The sequence below is a fragment of the Clarias gariepinus genome, chromosome 11, assembly GCF_024256425.1.
Source record: "Clarias gariepinus isolate MV-2021 ecotype Netherlands chromosome 11, CGAR_prim_01v2, whole genome shotgun sequence".
NCBI lineage: Eukaryota > Metazoa > Chordata > Actinopteri > Siluriformes > Clariidae > Clarias > Clarias gariepinus.
This window is the reverse complement of record NC_071110.1, coordinates 15,532,377-15,551,446: the sequence shown is the minus strand read 5'-3', so window position 1 is coordinate 15,551,446 and position 19,070 is coordinate 15,532,377. Positions and strand designations below refer to the sequence as shown.

Below are 19,070 nucleotides of genomic sequence, written 5' to 3'. Positions count from 1 at the left end.
GCCGCAGTATCTGAGTAAACTGCTAGTGTCTTACAATCCACCACGCCTACTTCGATCAACGTGTGCAGGCTGCTTGTCAGTACCGCGTATTATTAAAACTACAGCAGGGGGCAGAGCTTTTTCTTACAAAGCCCCAAAGTTATGGAATAGTCTTCCAAATAGTGTTCGGGACTTAGACACAGTCTCAGTGTTTAAGTCCAGGCTAAAAACCTATTTATTTAGCCAAGCATTTTTGTAAATAGATTAGCCTTAGGTAAAGGAGCAGATCTGGGGGACTCATGGACGTGGAGTATTAGGTGAACTAGTGTGTTTAGTTGCTGTATTCCCCACTCTCATTGATCACTCAGGTTTGTTGACAGTGAGGTGATTGGTTGCTTTACATCTCTAGAAGCCCTCATGTCTGTGTTTTCCTCTGGCTCTCCCTTTTCAGTTATGCTGTCATAGTTAGTCTTGCCGGTGTTCCTACTTGCACTCTGCACCAAATATACATTCACATTAAACATTGTTCGACTGTGACCATACCTAACTGTTATTTCTCCATCTCTTTTGCTCTCTACTTTTCTGCTCTCTCCTCTCTCTCTCCGTCTCTCTTTTTTTTCTCTACCTATCTCTCTGTCGAGCTATACATGTCGCTGGTGAGCTGCCAGTGATCCAGACCTCCTCTGCCCTCTGGACCTGTCTAACTTATCCTGGATTTCTGCTTCTGGTTGGAGATCTCATCACATGGGGCATCCTTGTGGTCTGCCTGGAATGCGTGTGGTGACTGGGGATGGTTCCACTTTTCCATGAAGGTGGTCCTGTCCTCGACTGATGCAGACAGTTGTTCTCTGAGGACCTGTGACTTCAGTTACTCAATAGTTTAGGACTGGAATTTCTTACAGTCTACCTGAGCCTCCAGGAACAAACTGGACTTCAATCTTACACATCTCCTCTTATACTGAACTTTCAGTCTCGCATATTATTATGCACATCAATCCCTGCTATCTGTTTTTACCCAGATGAGGATGGGTTCCCTGTTGAGTCTGGTTCCTCTCAAGGTTTCTTCCTATTACCATCTCAGGGAGTTTTTCCTTGCCACTGTTGCCGTCGTCCTCAGCTTGCTCATCAGGGACAATCATATCATTTTGATTCATACACATTCACATTTCATGCAAACTTAATTCTTTTGATTGTGTAAAGCTGCTTTGTGATAATGTAAATCGTTAAAAGTGCTATACAAATAAAATTTAATTGTATGGAATACCAGCATTATTTATGATCCTTTATACCTCCTCGCATATGGTCCTTCTAAAAAAAGCATCTTAAAAAATTTAAATAAAATGTATTGTTTTTTGTAAATGAGTGAGCAAGATGATTGTCACATCATTTTGAAGTAAACCCTCTAGACTTCAAGATCCAGGTCACAAACGTCTTGTACACGAATGTCATGATTGTGTTTTGTGGTCTTATTTTAGTGACTTATTTTTTGTTGTTTTCAATTATCACACAACTGTTTTTTCTCCAGTATACAAACTTGAACATACATGCACAGACTTTAGACAAGTATATATTAATAAGTAACTAAAAAATACACAAATGTCAGGACTTGTCAGAACTTCTTCAGGGTCTTAAAACACCTTCAGACTCCTAAGGGGTAACAATAACTTAAACAATTTAGCAAATTGCCCCGTGTAAAAAGCAGGTGCTCAAGGGAAATCTACAACATCAGAGAAAAGAAAAGAGGACACACTGCTGTGAGAACACTCCTTACAAATCCTGGTAGGGAGCTAGCAAAAGTTAGTAATATAATGACTCTGTCTGCATGCATATACAACATTATACTGTCACAGCGATGCTCTATAGCTAATATGAATGATGCCTATATTTGAAATATTTCTCTTTTTGCTGCTCACTGCAGTCAGTCCCCAGGCTCCGCACACAAGATTAGCATTTATGTGCATATTTTTAACATAGCGAACTTTTAAACACTGAGGACTCAGGAGGAGGCAACTGAAAAATGTAAATGCATCAGCTGTGCTTTCTGCTTTCAACTTTTTACTTAGGTCCTAAGAACATGATGCTCTAAATTTACTTAAAACTTAGCTTGGACACAATTCTTATTATGTCATTTAAACCTAAGACACCCCTAATGTTGAGTAAACCAATACCTGGTTTACAATAACCAAAACAATAGTTATTGTTTTTTTTTTTCGCCTAGAGAAAATTTTAAATAACAATCACAGTCTTGACAAACTTAACAAAACAAAGGGGGGAGAAGAAATTTGGAATTGAACTTATTCTGCCACAGAAACACGGATTCATTTTTTTCCCCTCATTTTAAAATTAGCTCTAACCTTTCCTTATGAAATAAAGAGAACCTCCTCTTATAGGAAAGTTACTACCATTACTACTCTATCCCTTGCTCACCATTACTACTCTATCCCTTGTTCTGTGTGTTGTTCTTTTTTGCATCTGTTCTCTAGCTGCACTAACTGTGTATTCAGTAGCTCTTCCCACAGACACTCACAGTTAATAGCAAGCCCACCAGAGGACCACAGCAACACTAAAGCACCAGTCATAGGACCAGCTGGATGACAACTTAACGAGCATTATAAGACAAGGCCTGAGTCAGTGCTACAGTCCCAATGAACTGTCCAGAATCACCAGCTCTTTATGTTACACACTCATCGTCGCCCTCAAGCTGAGCAACAGGCACACCACCTATCTCCAGTAGAAGCTGACGCGCACAACCACGCATCAAGCAGCTGGAACTGAAAGCTCAGGAGCGACGAATAGGGAATGACGAGGTAGAGAAAAACGAAGTGGAAATCACCAGGCTGCAAGAAAACTTGGCAACTACTACGCATAAAAGGGAACAAGGCAAGGCAGACTTTGCTGATCTCTCCGACAGGCTGTAGTATGCTGAAAAGCTACTAGTAATGGCCAAGCCTGACTTGGCAAGCTTGCCAGGAACATTAACAAATTCATGCCGCATGTGCCAGGCAGCCAAGATTCCCAAACTAATGTACAAAAAGAGTGATTTTCATCTAGAAAAGAGACCCTACATCACTGACCAAGGTTAACTTTACTTGCTCTAAACAACATCCAGCCCTAAAGTGTGCTACAGCCGACTCAGACCAGCATACATCGGCACTCGGAATGAAGCAGACATGGAAGAAATCCTGAAGTAAGCCACCACCTCGACATTCTCGCATGTTCATGAACAATGAATACTCAGCAGTTGCGAGACTTGGCACAGAAAGTCTACAGAAAATTACTTCAGGAAAGGGCGTCAAAACCACTGCAGTTTGTGCCTCCAACACTCAGAGTCAGGGCTGGCTGTGGAGGATGCCCAACGTCAAGACAATTGCCAACCCGCTACCCAAAAAGTGGAATGCAACCTTGCCAAAAAAAAAAAAAACGAGACACCTATGATGGTTCCCGACGTAAACAGCGGAGCTGCCACTGGGATGGATTGCATAGACGATTAAACTCATGGAATTGACCAAACACAAAAGGAAAAACCTTCAAAGGCAAACACATCTTGGAGCAACCAGCCCAAGAAACTCATTAAGATTCCCAGCTAACCCAGCTCAAGCCAAAGCCACAAGCTTTCACAATACTTCAACCCCCAAGAACTAATGAGAAGGATGATGGAAGAGTTCTTCCAAACTTATATGAAGAGGGGGAGAACAAAACATTGACACGATCAACTGTCCTATACGTTTCACCACACTAACATAGTCCAGTCCTTCTAGGAATGTATATACAGTTTTATATATATGTTTTTTTGTGAATACAAACACCTAATCACCCCCTTCTGACTGCACTGCTAGGGCCAACCCCTTGTAAAGAGGAGTTGTTCCACACATATGAGACTGGTTTAGTTGTCTTAACCTCTTTGTGTCCTTCTGGCCCTTTCTCTTTGTGTTTTTCTTTTTCTCTGTGTTTTTCCTTTTCTTTATATTTCATCAGGCAACTATCTTAACTGAGCTTGATTCCAGCTTCAAAATTAAGGTGATTTCTTTCACCAAGAGTAAACATAAATCATTGTAAAAAGCCGTTGTCAATCAAGCGAAACAACCCAACCCTAAATAAAGTCTAGATAAGCACCCCTATGTTGTTTTAAGTGTTCCTAACCCGTTTGCAACGGGAACCTCACCGAGCAAAAGGGGGGGAGGTAGGGATGAACAGGGCTCCCAAAGAAAGTAATCAATTGATCACATTCCAGAGCCCTTTTCCCAGCCTGTTTTAAAACATCTTTAAAGTGTGGGCAAAACACATATACATATATTTACTCAATATGATATTATTCCGGAGTGTAAGTTTGATTATTCTGCATAACTTAAAAGGTGTAATCAGCATTTACAAACCCCTTTTATTAGATAAAGAAAGGAATGAGTGTGGTAAAATATGTAATGTTGAAAATCAATCTAAAGTTGGCTTTATTCAAAGAACGTTGGTAAACACCAAAATCACTTAATAAAAGGTATTAAAAACTACAACCGGATGGGCCCTACGTGAAAACACCAGGCTAAGATATGCACAAAAGGGGGGACCACGTGAGGTGTGATCTCTACAACAGTGCACCAACCAATCAGCAACGCCATGATTCTACCAGATGAGAATGAAACATAACACAAATAAACAAACAAAGCTGCATACCTTGCTAATATTTGTGCTTATTTCATAACTTACCCGTAAGATTAAACCCAAGACTCCGCTGTTTTGTCTTTAGTTGATCTAGTAAACAATACTAGAATAACTACATTAATTTTCACTTTCCAAACTGTTTGTATATATGTGTGTGAGTGTGTGTGTGTGTGCATAAGGAGCGTAGCTTTATGTGTTGTAGATTAGTTAAATAAATTCTTGTTTTTTTTTAAAAGAACTGTTGTCTTGGTTATGTATTTTCTAAAGTCTAAACATTTTCCCAGATCTTAAGTTACTTTGCTCATAATGGCTAAATATAGATTTTGTGTTACCATCGTTGGCCACGCTTGTGATAAGCGGAACTGGAAAGATACACTAAATTGTGCTAATTTCACAAGCGAGAATCGTGGGCTGTGGAGATGGATCAAGGTGCAGGTGGAGGTGCAGGTCATGAGCTTCCCAGATGTCATGTGGTGCCACAGTAGTGAGAGCTGAGGCGTTGGAGCAGAGCTGTGAGATCCGTAGCGTTGTATCGGCGCCGAGATGTGAGACAGAGCCATAATCATGAAAGCGGAAGCGCTAGATTGGAGCCATGAAATCCGTCCGTGATATAATAGTGCAGAGATGTTAAACTACGCCGTGATCGTGAAGGCAGAAGCATGAGATCTGAGCTGTGAAGTCCGTCTGCGATGTCGTTGAGCCAAAATGTGAAGCTGAGCTGTAGTAAAGGAAACCAGAGCAATTTAAAAAGTTGTGAAATCGGTGCAAAGCAATGAGTCTAAATCGTAAGACGAGAAAACAAGAAACTAATTGATAACGTGAAAATAATAATCCAGCAGCTGTGCTTTCTTATAAGCCAGAAGAAATCAATGCCGGATAAGAAACAGGTGTGCCGGTGGGGCGGTCCGGGGGCGTGTAAAGAGACACGACAGCGTGGGGGAAACATGACTGCATGATGAAAAGCCTAACAGCACGGGAAAGGAACTGTCAGGGGATGAAGGCAGACTTTGAACATGATGTATACGTGAGTTCGTGACAGTGAAGGGGCCGATGAAGCGGGATGAGAATTTTTGTGAGAGTGTTCTCAGAGGGATGTGCCTGCTACCAAGCATGGCCGTCTACCCTAGACGGTATCTGGTAACCTTGGTACAATGGCGATTAGCCTGTCGCTTGTACAACCTGGATGCTTGCAGCAGGGATTGTCTGGCTTTTAACCATGCCCATTTGCAGCAGCGGACAAACTGTTTTGCCGAGGGGACCTCTGACCTTTCATTCCGTTTGGCCATTGGATTGGGGATGAAAGCCAGAAGAAAGGCTAGGAGTTTACAAAATCCTCTCCAAAAACATGAGATGAATTGAGGGCCTTGATCTGGACATGACAGAGAGGGCATCAGGCTTTAGTGTTCTTAGAACCTGGGCGATAGGACTCTTGAGGTCCGCAAAAGCCTTGTCTGGCTTCTCGTTCCAGTAGAACCAGGGGTGGCGATGGAACTGTAACCCCTAATGAAGCGACGATAGAAGTTAGAAGGAAGAACCATGAGGGCACATCGAGAAGCTGAAGTGGGCCAGTTGAAGATGGCCTGAATCTTGGCTGGCTCCATTTCCAGTCTTGAGGGAGAGACAACGAAACCTAGGAACATTGTGGAAGTTGTATGAAACTCACACTTCTTGGCTTTAATGAAAAGATTATTCTCTAAGAGCCTTTGCAAAACTTGGTGAATGTGGTGCCAGTGCTTCCCCAGACCTTGACAAAAAAATTAAATGTCGTCCACGAACATGAAGGAATTTAAGAAGTCGCGGAGGATGTTTTAAATGAGGGCCTGGAATACAGGCGATGGTCAGTCAGAACGGAAACACCAAATATTTATAGTGCCCAGTAGGGGTGTTGAAGGCCCTCATCGCCCTGCCGGATGCGGACGAGGTAATAAGCATTTCAAAGGTCGAGTTTGGTGAAGATGTCCGCTCCCTGGAGAAGTTCAGGGCAGTGACCATGAGTGGTAACGGGTACTGATTCCTGATGGTTATCTCATTAAGCCCTCTGTAATCAATACATTGACGAAGGGACATGTGCTTTTTTTTTGTCGAAGAAAAACCCTGCCCCAACAGGCGAGGAGGATGGATGGATGGCCTGACCATCGACGATTAGGTTTACAGCTAGTGAAGGGCGTGGTTCTGAGAGTCTGTCAGGAGAAGTGCCCTTTAGTGCTCCCAGTCTGACTAGAGGACGCCTCCCTTTTACTGGACAGTCTTTAAGCCTGTGTCCTGAAACTCCACAGTAAAAACAAGAACCTTGTAGACGGCATCAGCGCCTCTCCTCATCTAAGATGTGAGCCCTGTCTATCTGCACGGGCTCCTCTTGATCCGTCTGCTTCAGGGTGGGGGAGACATGGGCTATTCTGGGTTGGGGTGGTCTCCTGGTGCGGAACATGCTTCTGGATGGCCGACTTAAATGTGAGTCGATTTGCAGGGCGAGATCTATGAGCTCGTGGACGTCTGTGGGAAGTTCATAAGATATGAGCTCATCCTTGAGAGCCTCTGACAACCCCTCCAGAAAAACATCCACTAGGGCTCTGTTGTTTTACCCACTAAAGGCAGCTAGGGTGTGGAATTCGATGGCATAGTCATAGGCAGAGCGGGATCCATGACAATGTCTCAATAACGTAGTTCTGACCTCCCTCTTGACAAAGGAGCAATCAAAAACCCTTTTCATCTCCTTGAAGAAGTCCTTGAAGTCCTTGCAGCATGGGCAGTGAGCTTCCCAGAGAGCCGTACTTCACACCCTGGCTCTACCGATTAGTAGCGTGATGACGTAGGCAACCCGAGAATGTTCTGATAAGAAGGTGAAAGCTTTCAGAGCTTGAGATCTGAGGTGTAGGCGCTTGAACGTGCTGCACTTGGGAGATGACATCAGCTAGAGTCTGTCTTGTGGCGAAGAGTTCCTCTTGGTGCTTACCGAGAAGCGCACCTTGGCTCTCCAGTGCCTGTCTCATCCTGTTTAAACCTGCTGGATCCATAGTGGTGGCTGGATTATTCTGTCACAAGCAAGGATCGTAGGCTGTGGAGATGGATCCAGGTGCAGGTGGAGGTGCAGGTCATGAGCTTCCCAGATCTCGTGTGGTGCCGCAGTAGTGAAAGCTGAGGCATTGGAGGAGAGCTGTGAGATCCGTAGCATTGTATTGGTGCCGAGACGTGAGAAAGAGCCTTAGTCATGAAAGCAGAAGCGTTAGATCAGAGCCGTAAAATCCGTCTGCGATATAATAGTGCAGAGACGTTAAACTAAGCCGTGATCTTGAAGGTGAAAGCATGAGATCTAAAGTCCATCTGCAATGTCGTTGAGCCAAAACGTAAAGCTGATTGAGGAAGCAAAAGCGAAAGTTTAAAGCTGTGAGATCCGTCAGCAAGGGCATAGAGCCAAAACATTAAGCTGAGCCGTAGTCAAGGAAATGAGAGCAAGAGTTCAAAAGCCGTGAAATCGAAGCAAAGTGAGGAGTCCAAATCGTAAGACAAGAAAATGGGAAAACAAGAAACGAAAGCGAGATCAATAACGTGAAAACCATGAAACAAAACGCGAGAATATTAAGGTGAAGAAATGCTCAATAATTTAGCAGCGAGATTTTCTTCCTTATAAGCCGGAAAAAATCAGCGCCAGATGAGAAACCAGTGTGCCGCCGGGGCGGTCCGGGGGCGTGTAAGGAGAGTCAGTGACAATGACAGTGTGGGAAAACATGACCACGTGATGAGAAGCCTGACAGCATCTTTAAACATGATGTATGCGTGAGTTTGTGACAGATAAACGCTGGACGGGTAGGCGATAAAGTAAACATTACACATTTTGATTCAGTTAATCGAATTAACTCAAATCATTACAGATTCAATACACCTCTGACCCAGAGCTTAACACCGCATATTAATGGTGAAGATCGCGTTGGGCATTGTGTCCACAATAATATGGACTAAATATTTTAAGTCGACGTTTCGTTATACCTTAGATAATGTAGCTCCAGTTAAAAGAAAAATTATTAGAGATAAGAAAGTCACTCCCTGGTATAATGACCACACACATACTTTAAAACAGACAGCTCAGAAATTAAAACGTAAATTGCGTCAAACTAAATTGTTAGTATTTCAAATAGCATGGAAGGAGAGCATCCTGAACTATAGAAAAGCTCTTAGTATAGCTAGATCAACGTATCTCTCCACTCTTATAGAAAATAAAATAATCCTTAATTTTTATTTAATGCCGTAGCCAAATTAACTAGAAATAAGACCACTTCAGAAATCTCCACGACAACATTGTAGAATGGTGAGGACTTTATGAACTTTTTAATAATAAAATTGTAATTATCAGGCATAAAATTGAGGCTTTGAAACCGGACAATGCAATTGATGCAGATATTAAACTAACTACAGATGGAGCCACGCCAAATAGCCGCGGAAGTGTGAATGGCGTACGAATGGCGTACGGCTGCCTTATGCACGCCGTAATCCCCCCTCCTTTTTCTTCGAGAAAGGCGTGTCAAGATTTCACAGTAAACACGCCCATTCAAGCCCTATTTATGCATTTACCTGGTTCCACCACTAGATGGCGCTTCGTTCTTAAGGACCCGTTAACACAAGCCAGCAATTTAGTTGCGCTGAGTTGCAATCACGTGATTTTAACAACCCACCCCCACCGAACTGACGCTGCCAAACTGCACTAGAGATGAAGATGGCGGCTTAATGGACTATTCGCGGTAAGTGGTGTTTTTATTTATAAAATTTGTTTGGGATTAGTTTACAGTTTATTTTCCAGTTTATTTTTTTTACCGGCCGTTTTGAAAATCACTGGCAGCACCAGCAGCGGTCAGATGTGACTTTAGATAACTTAATGATCTGTTTACCAAGTCTGGAGTTAACATTACAGCTTACTGTCAGTGTCACAAACTCACAATGTCACTCCTCTTTAACTAAAAAAGACACTAAAGCTTCGAAAATACTATTAATGTCCCTATTACAAAAGCTGCACTACCGGATGAAGAGTGTTTGTGCTCTATAAAAATGCCTTTAGAATCTGACCGCGTGTTGTCTGGATAAATTCAGCATTTATTTATTCTTTAGGTAAGAGTTAATCTGCAGGTTATATCTGTGAATATAATGTGATGCAGTTCATGAGGAACACGAGCTGAGGATAGATGTACAGGAGCTCGCGAGCTAAACGCTCATAACCGGGTTTATATTTTTCTCAATTTGGCCGTGACTTTGCGCGGTAGCGCGAGCGCTTAGTTACCGAACTGGATAAAACTCTGAAGTGTTTATCAGTTAAGGAGTGTGGGGGGGGAGGTGTGTGTGTGTTTGTGTGGGGGGAGGTGTGTGTGGGAGGAGGTGAGGGGGGCTTCAGTACTCGGGTAGTTATAGTTTGGCTTCAGAGATGAACTAATATATACGAGTGTTATATCGCCTAACTTATTTGTATGAAAAGCGCATTTTAATTTTAATGCAGACGATAATACAGACAGACCGGGGTTAACACTAACAAAGTTCAATGGTTAAAGTTATCCCAGTTTATTTACATTCCAGAATTCCCCAAAACAGTATTTTACACACTCTGTGGTGTAGGTTTACTAATATCTTTTATATTTATTACAACTAGATATTCTGTAAAGTTTATTTATCTTTGTCTTCACTAAATTCTCCTGTTGTCTTTAAGCAGAGCTCCGCCCTGGAGGATTGGGGGGTCAGACGGATGACGGTTGGCCTTTTGGAGCTACTGGAGGAGCCTGAACAAGCTGTTAAAGGGAGCTGTAGGAGGGATGACGTCACAGTGCAACAGCTTTAGAATGATGTTTGGTCAGGTCTACTGTATATTCTGAACATAGAATTGCAAAACCTCTGATACTTTAGGGGGGAAACAAAGAATTAAACAGTTCCATCTTTAATATTTTTAAAAAATGATATTTTAATATAAAAGAACCAGATAGAGACTGATAAGCAGCTGGTGTTATCCGGGTATTTTAATGACCTTTAAGCAAAAATTAAACATGTTTTCACCTGTTTTATACAAATTATTTGTTTTTACTTTTACTTTTGACTAGTTTTGAAAGAATAAATGTTATTTTTAAAGTCATGTGTGCGTGTTTTAATTGTTGGGGGATTGTTTGTGTATTTAAAAATACATTTACTTAAACCAACAACTTCAATGTGCAAAAAATGGGACCCGACGTTGTTTTAAATAGTCAAAGAGTTGGGCTAATAATAATGATAATAATAATAATTATTATTATTACTGGTTATAGAAACGAATGAAAACAACAGTTAAACACTTGATCATATGTATCTGTGCTAGTTTGTGTTTGTGATTGTGACCCATAATCATTTTTTTTCTCAGTATAATGTTTTGGGGGGTTTTAAGAATCCATTAAAAGAGCAAAGACAAACTTGGAAGGTAAGAAACCTCAGTGGAGAATACTGACTATGACATGGTGCTAATTGCTCTGTGTGTGTGTTTTTGGCGGGGGGAGGGGTACTTCAGACTTACTTGTCTGTGCGCAAAATGTTTGTGTTAAACCAACGGAGAAATGCAGGAGCGCGCGCGCACACACACACACCTCTCATCCACAACCGCTTTAACTGTTGTCTTGTAAATCGTTGATTAAACCTATGAACACAGCTGTTCAGCATCAGTCCTAAACACAAGCGCAGGGTCTGTTTTTGTCCTTAATTAAAAGACACCAATATGTTAATTTACACAATGATAACATGTTGTTTATGTTTAATGTTTATTTTGCGGGAAAAGGTAATAAGCAATATTTAAAATAAAACAAACCAGGAAGTAAGTGTTTCATACATTAAGGTGCTGTGTATAACCAAGTGCCCCAACAGACATAGCAACAGTGTGTGCGCTGTGGGGGATTGGAAGGTGAACGAATATAATCATTTACAAGACAAAGGACGTTCAGAGGTGTGTTATACCCCCCTGCCACGGATTGCCGCCCATTACGCAATCGCTATCTTCAAAGAAAAGCCGCCGCCCCTTTTCATTCAAACACGTTAGCGAGTGTTTTTTCTTTCCCTACGCTTGGTTTTGTGAACACAGTTGCGTTCAGTAACACGGTGGAACCAATTACATAAACAGCAGCAACAACAACCATTATGATCACACTTTGTTGAATTTATATTGCTTAAATATTTCGCAGCTCTGTCCTCTTTGCATTGCTACGTGTTTATTTACTTCCTTTTCGCATCGTATAATGCACTCTAAAATCGACACTATCAAACTTGGAAATTATATAATATTCAATCAAACATCAAGTTATTAAAAGTAACGAATTTGTCACTACTCTTCTCTCATGCAGCACGGCTAAAAAGATAATAAAAATTACACCAAAGTGCTGCAGGTTTGGTGTCTGTGAGCTTTTCCTAATCAGAGTTACACGGGGGGCATTTTGTGGCTGCTGCAGTTACACTCTACTTAGATATTACACAGAGGGGAGTTCACTTTTGTCCTCTTCATCCTAGCTTAATTTCATCTCATGAAATAATAGTAAGTTTTGGAAAGTCTGAGTTCATCTCCCCAGCCAGTGTTGTGTATGGACAGGGTAGCATCATGGCAGGATTGGTGTCATTTTTATTATCTTTTTAGCCGTGCTGCGTAAGAGAGGAGTAGTGACGAATTCGTTACTTTCGTTACTAGACTATTTTGTCTGCAAGTGAAATACATCGATACGTTAATAATTTACACCTTGATAACATTACTGCAGACGGATCTAGAGACGTGACTTTGAGACGTTCACAGTATATTCGAACTGTAGACAGTGTTTATATCGCGGAACATTACAAAACAGCCATGTCCAATAAAACAGTGCATCTTTAATAAGCCACATTGGTTTTCAGTCAGTAGTAAAATTAACGAAAGACTGAGAAGCCCCGTAATATATATATATATTTTTTTTAATGTTCAAATTAACGTTTCAGAGTAGCCTATATAATTTGTCTTGTCATCTGTTTACAGCGTTGGCTGATTTTGTGATTAAGACCCATGGGTTACATTGAAATATTTTATTAGTAGTAGTAAGCCAGTCTTTAGTAACCTTGAATAAATCACAATATAAGCCCTCTCCCGCGCGCACGCTCTCTCTCTCTCTCTCTCTCTCTCTCTCTCTCTCACTCACACACACACACACACACACACACACACACACACGTACACACAAACAAATAAAACATGAAATCGCGTAAAACCAAATGAAACTATGGCAAAAAATATATAAGCAGTAAAAATTACAGTACTATCCTGTAGGTGATTCCTGTCCTGATAACAGGCGCTGACCCTCTGGAACTGTTTAGTTCTGTTAGTATTGTGTTCAAGTGTGAATGTTTATGGGGATTTAATCTGTCTCTGCTGCCGCATCTATTCACCGTAGTGATAAGTGATTAATGTCCCATCAGATCTTTAATGGGAGACGTTATACTGGTTAAATGACTAAAGACATACTGATCCGTATGGACAGATATTTGTTTCATATATTATGCGTTATTAATCGATTTGTTTTGCCAATTTTTGACTATCAGCGAAAAAAAACATTAGCGAAAACATAAAAAATATAACAAAAACAAACCCAAGCAGAAGTTAAATTTTAAGCGTTACTTTGCAGCAAAATATTATCTACCAGTGTATTAAACGGAAATAGATAAAATACACCGTAATGTAAAATACTGTACATAGCCCGCATTGTATTCCGTACCTACAACAAACGGTATAGATAAATTACAGATGTTACCGTGTCTTCAAGTATTATTAAGGATGTCGTGAAAAATATTGCAATAAGTAGTTTTATTAATTAATTTAATCATTAATTAAAAATAGCATAAGCATCATGGATTGTGTATTGAGGGATTTAAATCTGTTTTATGAATCGTTTTTTATCCCTCTTTTTTACCACATGATCTATTTATGAAACTATGTTGACGTAAGTTATGTTATATATATATCAAATATAGTAACCGGCTGCTTGGACACTGCAGTTAACTGAAGCAGTCAATGCTCCATCTGGCGGAATTATACAGCATTGCAACCATCTTTTTAGAAAGCGCATGGGGGCGTTTATGGGGCGGGGCATCGTTAACTACGTCATCGCGGGGGATCACATTCCGTGCACGGATCGATCATGGTCCTGTCACGGTCCTGTCATGGACCTATCATGCTCCAAGCGGCTGTTTGACGTGGCTCCCACTGTATGTCAGATCGGAAACTAGAATACTTTATTCCCCTTGAAGCAAATTAACTAATTTCACTAATCTCTTCTGCAAATTCATCAACTTGTATAACAGATTCTATACCGACACATTTTTTAAAATAGATACTAGATAGGTACTAGTAATAACAGAACCCCTTTTAAGAATAATTAATTCCTCACTCATGTTCCAAAATCTTTTAAATTAGCAGTTATTAGGCCGATTATTAAGAAACCTGACTTCGACCCCTGTCAGCTGTCCAATTACAGGCCTATATCAAACCTCCCGATGATTCTCGAAAAGATAGTAGCGGAGCAGCTATACTCATATCTACATAGAAATAGCATACATGAACTGTATCAGTCAGGATTTAGGCCTCATCACAGCCCAGAAACAGCACTCGTTAAAGTAGAAAATGACCTCCTATTGGCCTCTAATCATGGTTGTGTAACTAGGCTTGTGTTACTCGACCTCAGTGCAGCGTTTGACACCATTGATCGTAGGATTCTTCTTCACAGATAAGAAAATGTAGTAGGAATTAAGGGTACAGCCCTCTCCTGGCTCAGATCCTATTTGAAAACTATTATAGCTGAACTGCCTGCCAAACCTCAAGGATACTAGCCATTAGTCTGACTGCAAATACACTTGAGTATGCTTTGGCATGCTAGGATTTATTATACTTAGCATACTTTTTTTTCACTTGAGCATGTTTACAATTCAAGGTTTAACTGTTGTTTTACTTTTTTTTTTATTCGTGTTGATTTTTACTAAATATTTGTCCTTCTGTATTTAGATACTGAGGGGGTATGGTATAGGAGCTGGTTCTTCTGAGTAATGGTTCCTGTTTTGGCTGCATTTAATCTTTCTATGAACATCATTTGGTTTAACTCTTGGTTTATCCCTTTATTAAAAAATAAATAATAAAAACTCATTAACATAAGTATGAAGCAAAAGGGCTAATCCATCAAATTAATCTATCAAAATGTGTTCCCTCACAATATTCTAAACAAATAATAGACCCACAAGGGACTTCAAGAACAGTATATAGAGACCAAGACTAATATGTTTTTGTAATGGCCAGACGCAAAACAGTAAACCTGTTAACCAGTTATAAGAGAAGGCACATTTATTCATTGAAGTTTAAAAAATATATATATTTATTTGAGTTTAATTTTACCTCCTGAAAATTATCTACCAAATGGTTTACTAAATAATGCTTAGCTAGAAAGACTGAGCAATGTAAAAAGTTTTTTTTTTGTTTTCCTAAATTATCCTTCTGAGAGTATTGAAAGTATTTTAGATACATCATAAATGTTTTTTTTTTTTAATAAATAAAATGATATTTGGAATGCACTACTTTTGGATAATTAGGATTACCTGAAGGAACTGTACAGCTTGCAAGGTATTGATAACAAAATATGTTACAAACAATTGCAAATAGTGACAAATATTTCAATGTATTTTGCATGTATGCATAAAACATCAAGAATTATAACTACGTCAGACTGTTCGTAACTATAAATAGGAGGTGGCATATCCAGAGTCTTAGAAATTTATGATGTTGGATACTGTACAAAATATTTCATTCACAACATTTAGACTCACTGGTTTTCATGATTTAGGAGAATGGGGTCCTATTCTATCCATTCCCTATCTTCTTATGTTTATATTTTCTTCAATGTTGAATGTTACACTTATATACTTGATTGTATCTCAGCAAGCTCTTCACTCTCCTATGTGTATACTCATTGGACTTATGGCAGTTATGGACTTTTCTTTTCCATTTTTATTTGTACCAAATATGCTGCTAAGTTTCCTATTTAACTGGAATGCAATTTCACTTGTGGGATGTTTGGTGCAAATGTTTTTTATTTATTTTTTTGCCTCATTTCATTCTACGATACTGCTTTGGATGGCTCTGGATCGTTTTTTTGCTATATGCAAACCACTTTATTACCAGAAATACATGACAATGACCAACTTTCAAAAATTCATTATATTTCCAGTTATCAGAAATGTAGTGTTAGTTACTGTAATTGTTTCTTGGGCTGGAAAATTAACTTTTTGTGCAACAAATGAAATAGATCATTGTTTTTGTGAACACATGGCATTAGTTCAGCTGGCATGTGGAGATATTACTGTCAACAATATATTAGGGCTTTTGGGTATTTTTCTTAGCATGGTTTCTGATTTTATATTCGTTATAATATCGTACATAGTTATACTTTCTTCTGTCCTGAGAGCTGGTAAAACATGCTTAAAGGCTTTTAATACCTGCATTACTCATATAATTGTCATGACAGTTGGTATGACTTTTGCTTTAATTGCCTTTATGTCATACAGAATAAGAAACAACTTCTCTTCATCCAGCCGTGTCTTCCTGAGTACAATGTACTTGATATTTCCTAGCTGTTTTAATCCAATTATTTATGGTGTAAGAACTAAAGAAATAAGAGAACAGTTTCTGAAATTGATTACCTATTTTAAGGTCTTTCAAAAGTAATCATATAATGTATATGACATCACTTTATGGGAGTAAACATCCCATTAAAACAAAGGTTACATTGTAATAAATAGAATTTATTATATGTAGTTACATTTTGATTTTATAGATTTAACTGAAATGACAATGTAAAAAGATATTTACAGTATATACAGTGTAATCATAATATACAGTACAGTGCCTTCCACAATTATTGGCACCCATGGTTAAGATGTGTTCTTAGGATTCTGAAAAATATATTTTTTATTGCAGAAGCATAATCTCACACAAAAATTTTAGATACCCTTTAGTTAAGTAAATAAAAAATAATTTTAAAATCACCCGTTTTATAATTATTTCACAATTTCGAAAAAAATAAATGTAACTTTAGCATTTTTGTCATTTTTACTGTAGTTTTTAAACTTCGTGTTTACCTTAAATATGACATGACACAGAGGCCTATTTCTTATATCCACTCTTCAACATGAGAAAGACAGGAGAACACCCTGTTCAATTAAGGCAGATGTTTGTCAACCTTCCTAGGTCAGGCAATGGCTACAGGAAAATAGCAATTCGCCTAAATTTGCCCATATCTTCAGTCAGAGGAACCATTAATAAATGTAAAACGACTGGAACAGTTTCAAACAGGGCTGGACAATGACTCACATTTATCTTGCCACCACGCACAGGATGGTAAGAGAAGTAAAAACATCTCTAAAGCTCACTAATAGAAAACAGCATCAAATAGTAGCATTTTAGGGTCACAAAGTCTCCATAACAACCATTAGACACTATATACATGACAACAAACTATTTTGGAGGCATGCAAGGAAAAAGCCTTTTCTCACCTACAGTCACAAACAAAAATGTCTGGAGTTTGCTAAGTGGTATTCGGATTTTAACTGGGCAGTGATCAGATGAGACTAAAGCTATGTTTACACTGTCAGTTGTAATGACCCAATTCCGATTTCATGATACATATCGAATATGTTCTAAGTCCATGTAAACAGGAAAAAAAAACATGCATCCCGATATTTTGAGATCGGTTTCAGGCCTCCTTCATATGTGGAAATAAATCAGATATAAATCAGATATGTGCTAATGTGATTGTCCTGTAAACAGACAGATCGGATTTCCTGAAGCATTGTGTTCTGTACATCATTAAAACGGCAACTTCTTCATGGTTTAATGATGAATGTTATTCATCCTCCGGTGGAAGTTCATGTGGAATAATAACAGGTGACATGAAAGAGGTAAAGCCCCCCCACCCACCTTGTGTTAATGCTTATTTACGCTAAATAACATTAAGAAATCAGTATTTGGTAAAGAAAGCATATGCACAGGCTGCAATTATGGCGTTTTTTCCTTCTCCTCTGTTTCGAAACCATGGTGACGTTTTGCGAACTTTGCATATATTGCAGAGCTAGCATCCAGCATATTTCGCCTGCGTCCATCTTGGCTAGTAGTGCAAGAACCTCCCTTTAAGTATGCGCAACGTTTCAGATGGTATGGCAAGTGTAAACACTTGAATTGGATATGGCTCATAGTTAAAAATATGTGTAAACAAACGGTAAAAAAAAAATCAGATATAGACAGCAAATCAGAATTGGGTATCGAGACCTGCAGTGTAAGCGGGGCTTAAGATAGAGCTATTTGGGGCACAAAAAAAAACAAAAAAAACATTAAGTGCATCTAACAAAAAACAAAAGATAAGTTCAGCAGGATAATGACCCAATAGATTTGGCATGTCTTGTTGGCAAAAGGGGATTCTATAAAATATTAACATCAGGGGTGCCAGTAATCTAAGCACACAGGACTTGTGTAAAGAATTTTTTTTATCTTATTGTGGGATTTTTTTCCAATAAATAATTGTACTTCAATTGAAGGTTGTATTTTTCTCTTTTTTTGTGGTCCTATATTGTTTAAAAAATTATTAAAAGTCTAAGAATTATTGTAGAGGGCACAGTACAATCTTATGAGAGGAGTAAAGTGAAACTAGGGTTTAAACTCAGAGCCGGACAGTAACGGAGTACATTTACTTGAGTACAGTACTTAAGTACAATTTTGAGGGATCTGTTCCTTATTTGAGTATCATTTTTGGGGAGTACACATGACTTTACTCAAGTACATTTGAGAGGCAAATATTGTTTCCTTTCAAAGGCTACACTCGATGCTGCGTTAAAACGCTATGGGAACATCATGTCATGTTGCCGGTTGTGAAGCATGTGTGTACCAAACACGCCAAATTTTTGGCTTTTATAACCTCGGTCAGGTGACGTCATCTGATAGGATGCACCTGCAGGTTATAAATAGGAGTGAACCGGAAACATTCCTCAGATTCTTGTCTTCACCTAATAAGTGTTTAACTCACCGATAATGGCAGAGTTTAAACGAGATGTCCCTCCGTGTGTATAATCCATATCGGAGGGCGATCTCTACACTTTACTGCTTCGATTAAGTGCTCCTCGCATTCCGAGCCGCCGCGCATTTCTGGGGCTTAAACACGTGCATCTGGCAGAGCAGTGAGAGACGGATTTAAAACTCCTTTCTTTCGCGTTCTCATCGGATCGGGAAATCCCTCTGTCCGCTCTCAAGCGCGCGTTGCACTTCTTGTGAATGGGCAAGGATAAACATCCTCTCCTGCTTCCGCGGAGATGGTAATAGCCTCTAAGCACTTAAAACAAAATAAATAAAAACATAGACGCATAGAGGCAGGTTCTGTCGGGTGGCCGGGGGCGGAGCCTCA

General features: G+C 39.5%; 1 protein-coding gene across 1 annotated transcript; it reads left to right on the top strand.

The window, feature by feature from the left end:
* The first annotated feature begins 15,397 nt into the window (after window positions 1-15,397).
* On the top strand, window positions 15,398-16,345 carry LOC128533474 (olfactory receptor 52K1-like). The gene has a single exon (XM_053507745.1). The coding sequence runs from the start codon at window positions 15,398-15,400 to the stop codon at window positions 16,343-16,345; it is 948 nt and encodes a 315-aa protein (XP_053363720.1).
* Window positions 16,346-19,070: the final 2,725 nt, after the last annotated feature.

What these genes read in the sequence shown, in the direction of transcription:
- LOC128533474 (XM_053507745.1), top strand. Translation starts at nt 15,398, where the DNA reads ATGATGTTGGATACTGTACAAAATATTTCATTCACAACATTTAGACTC.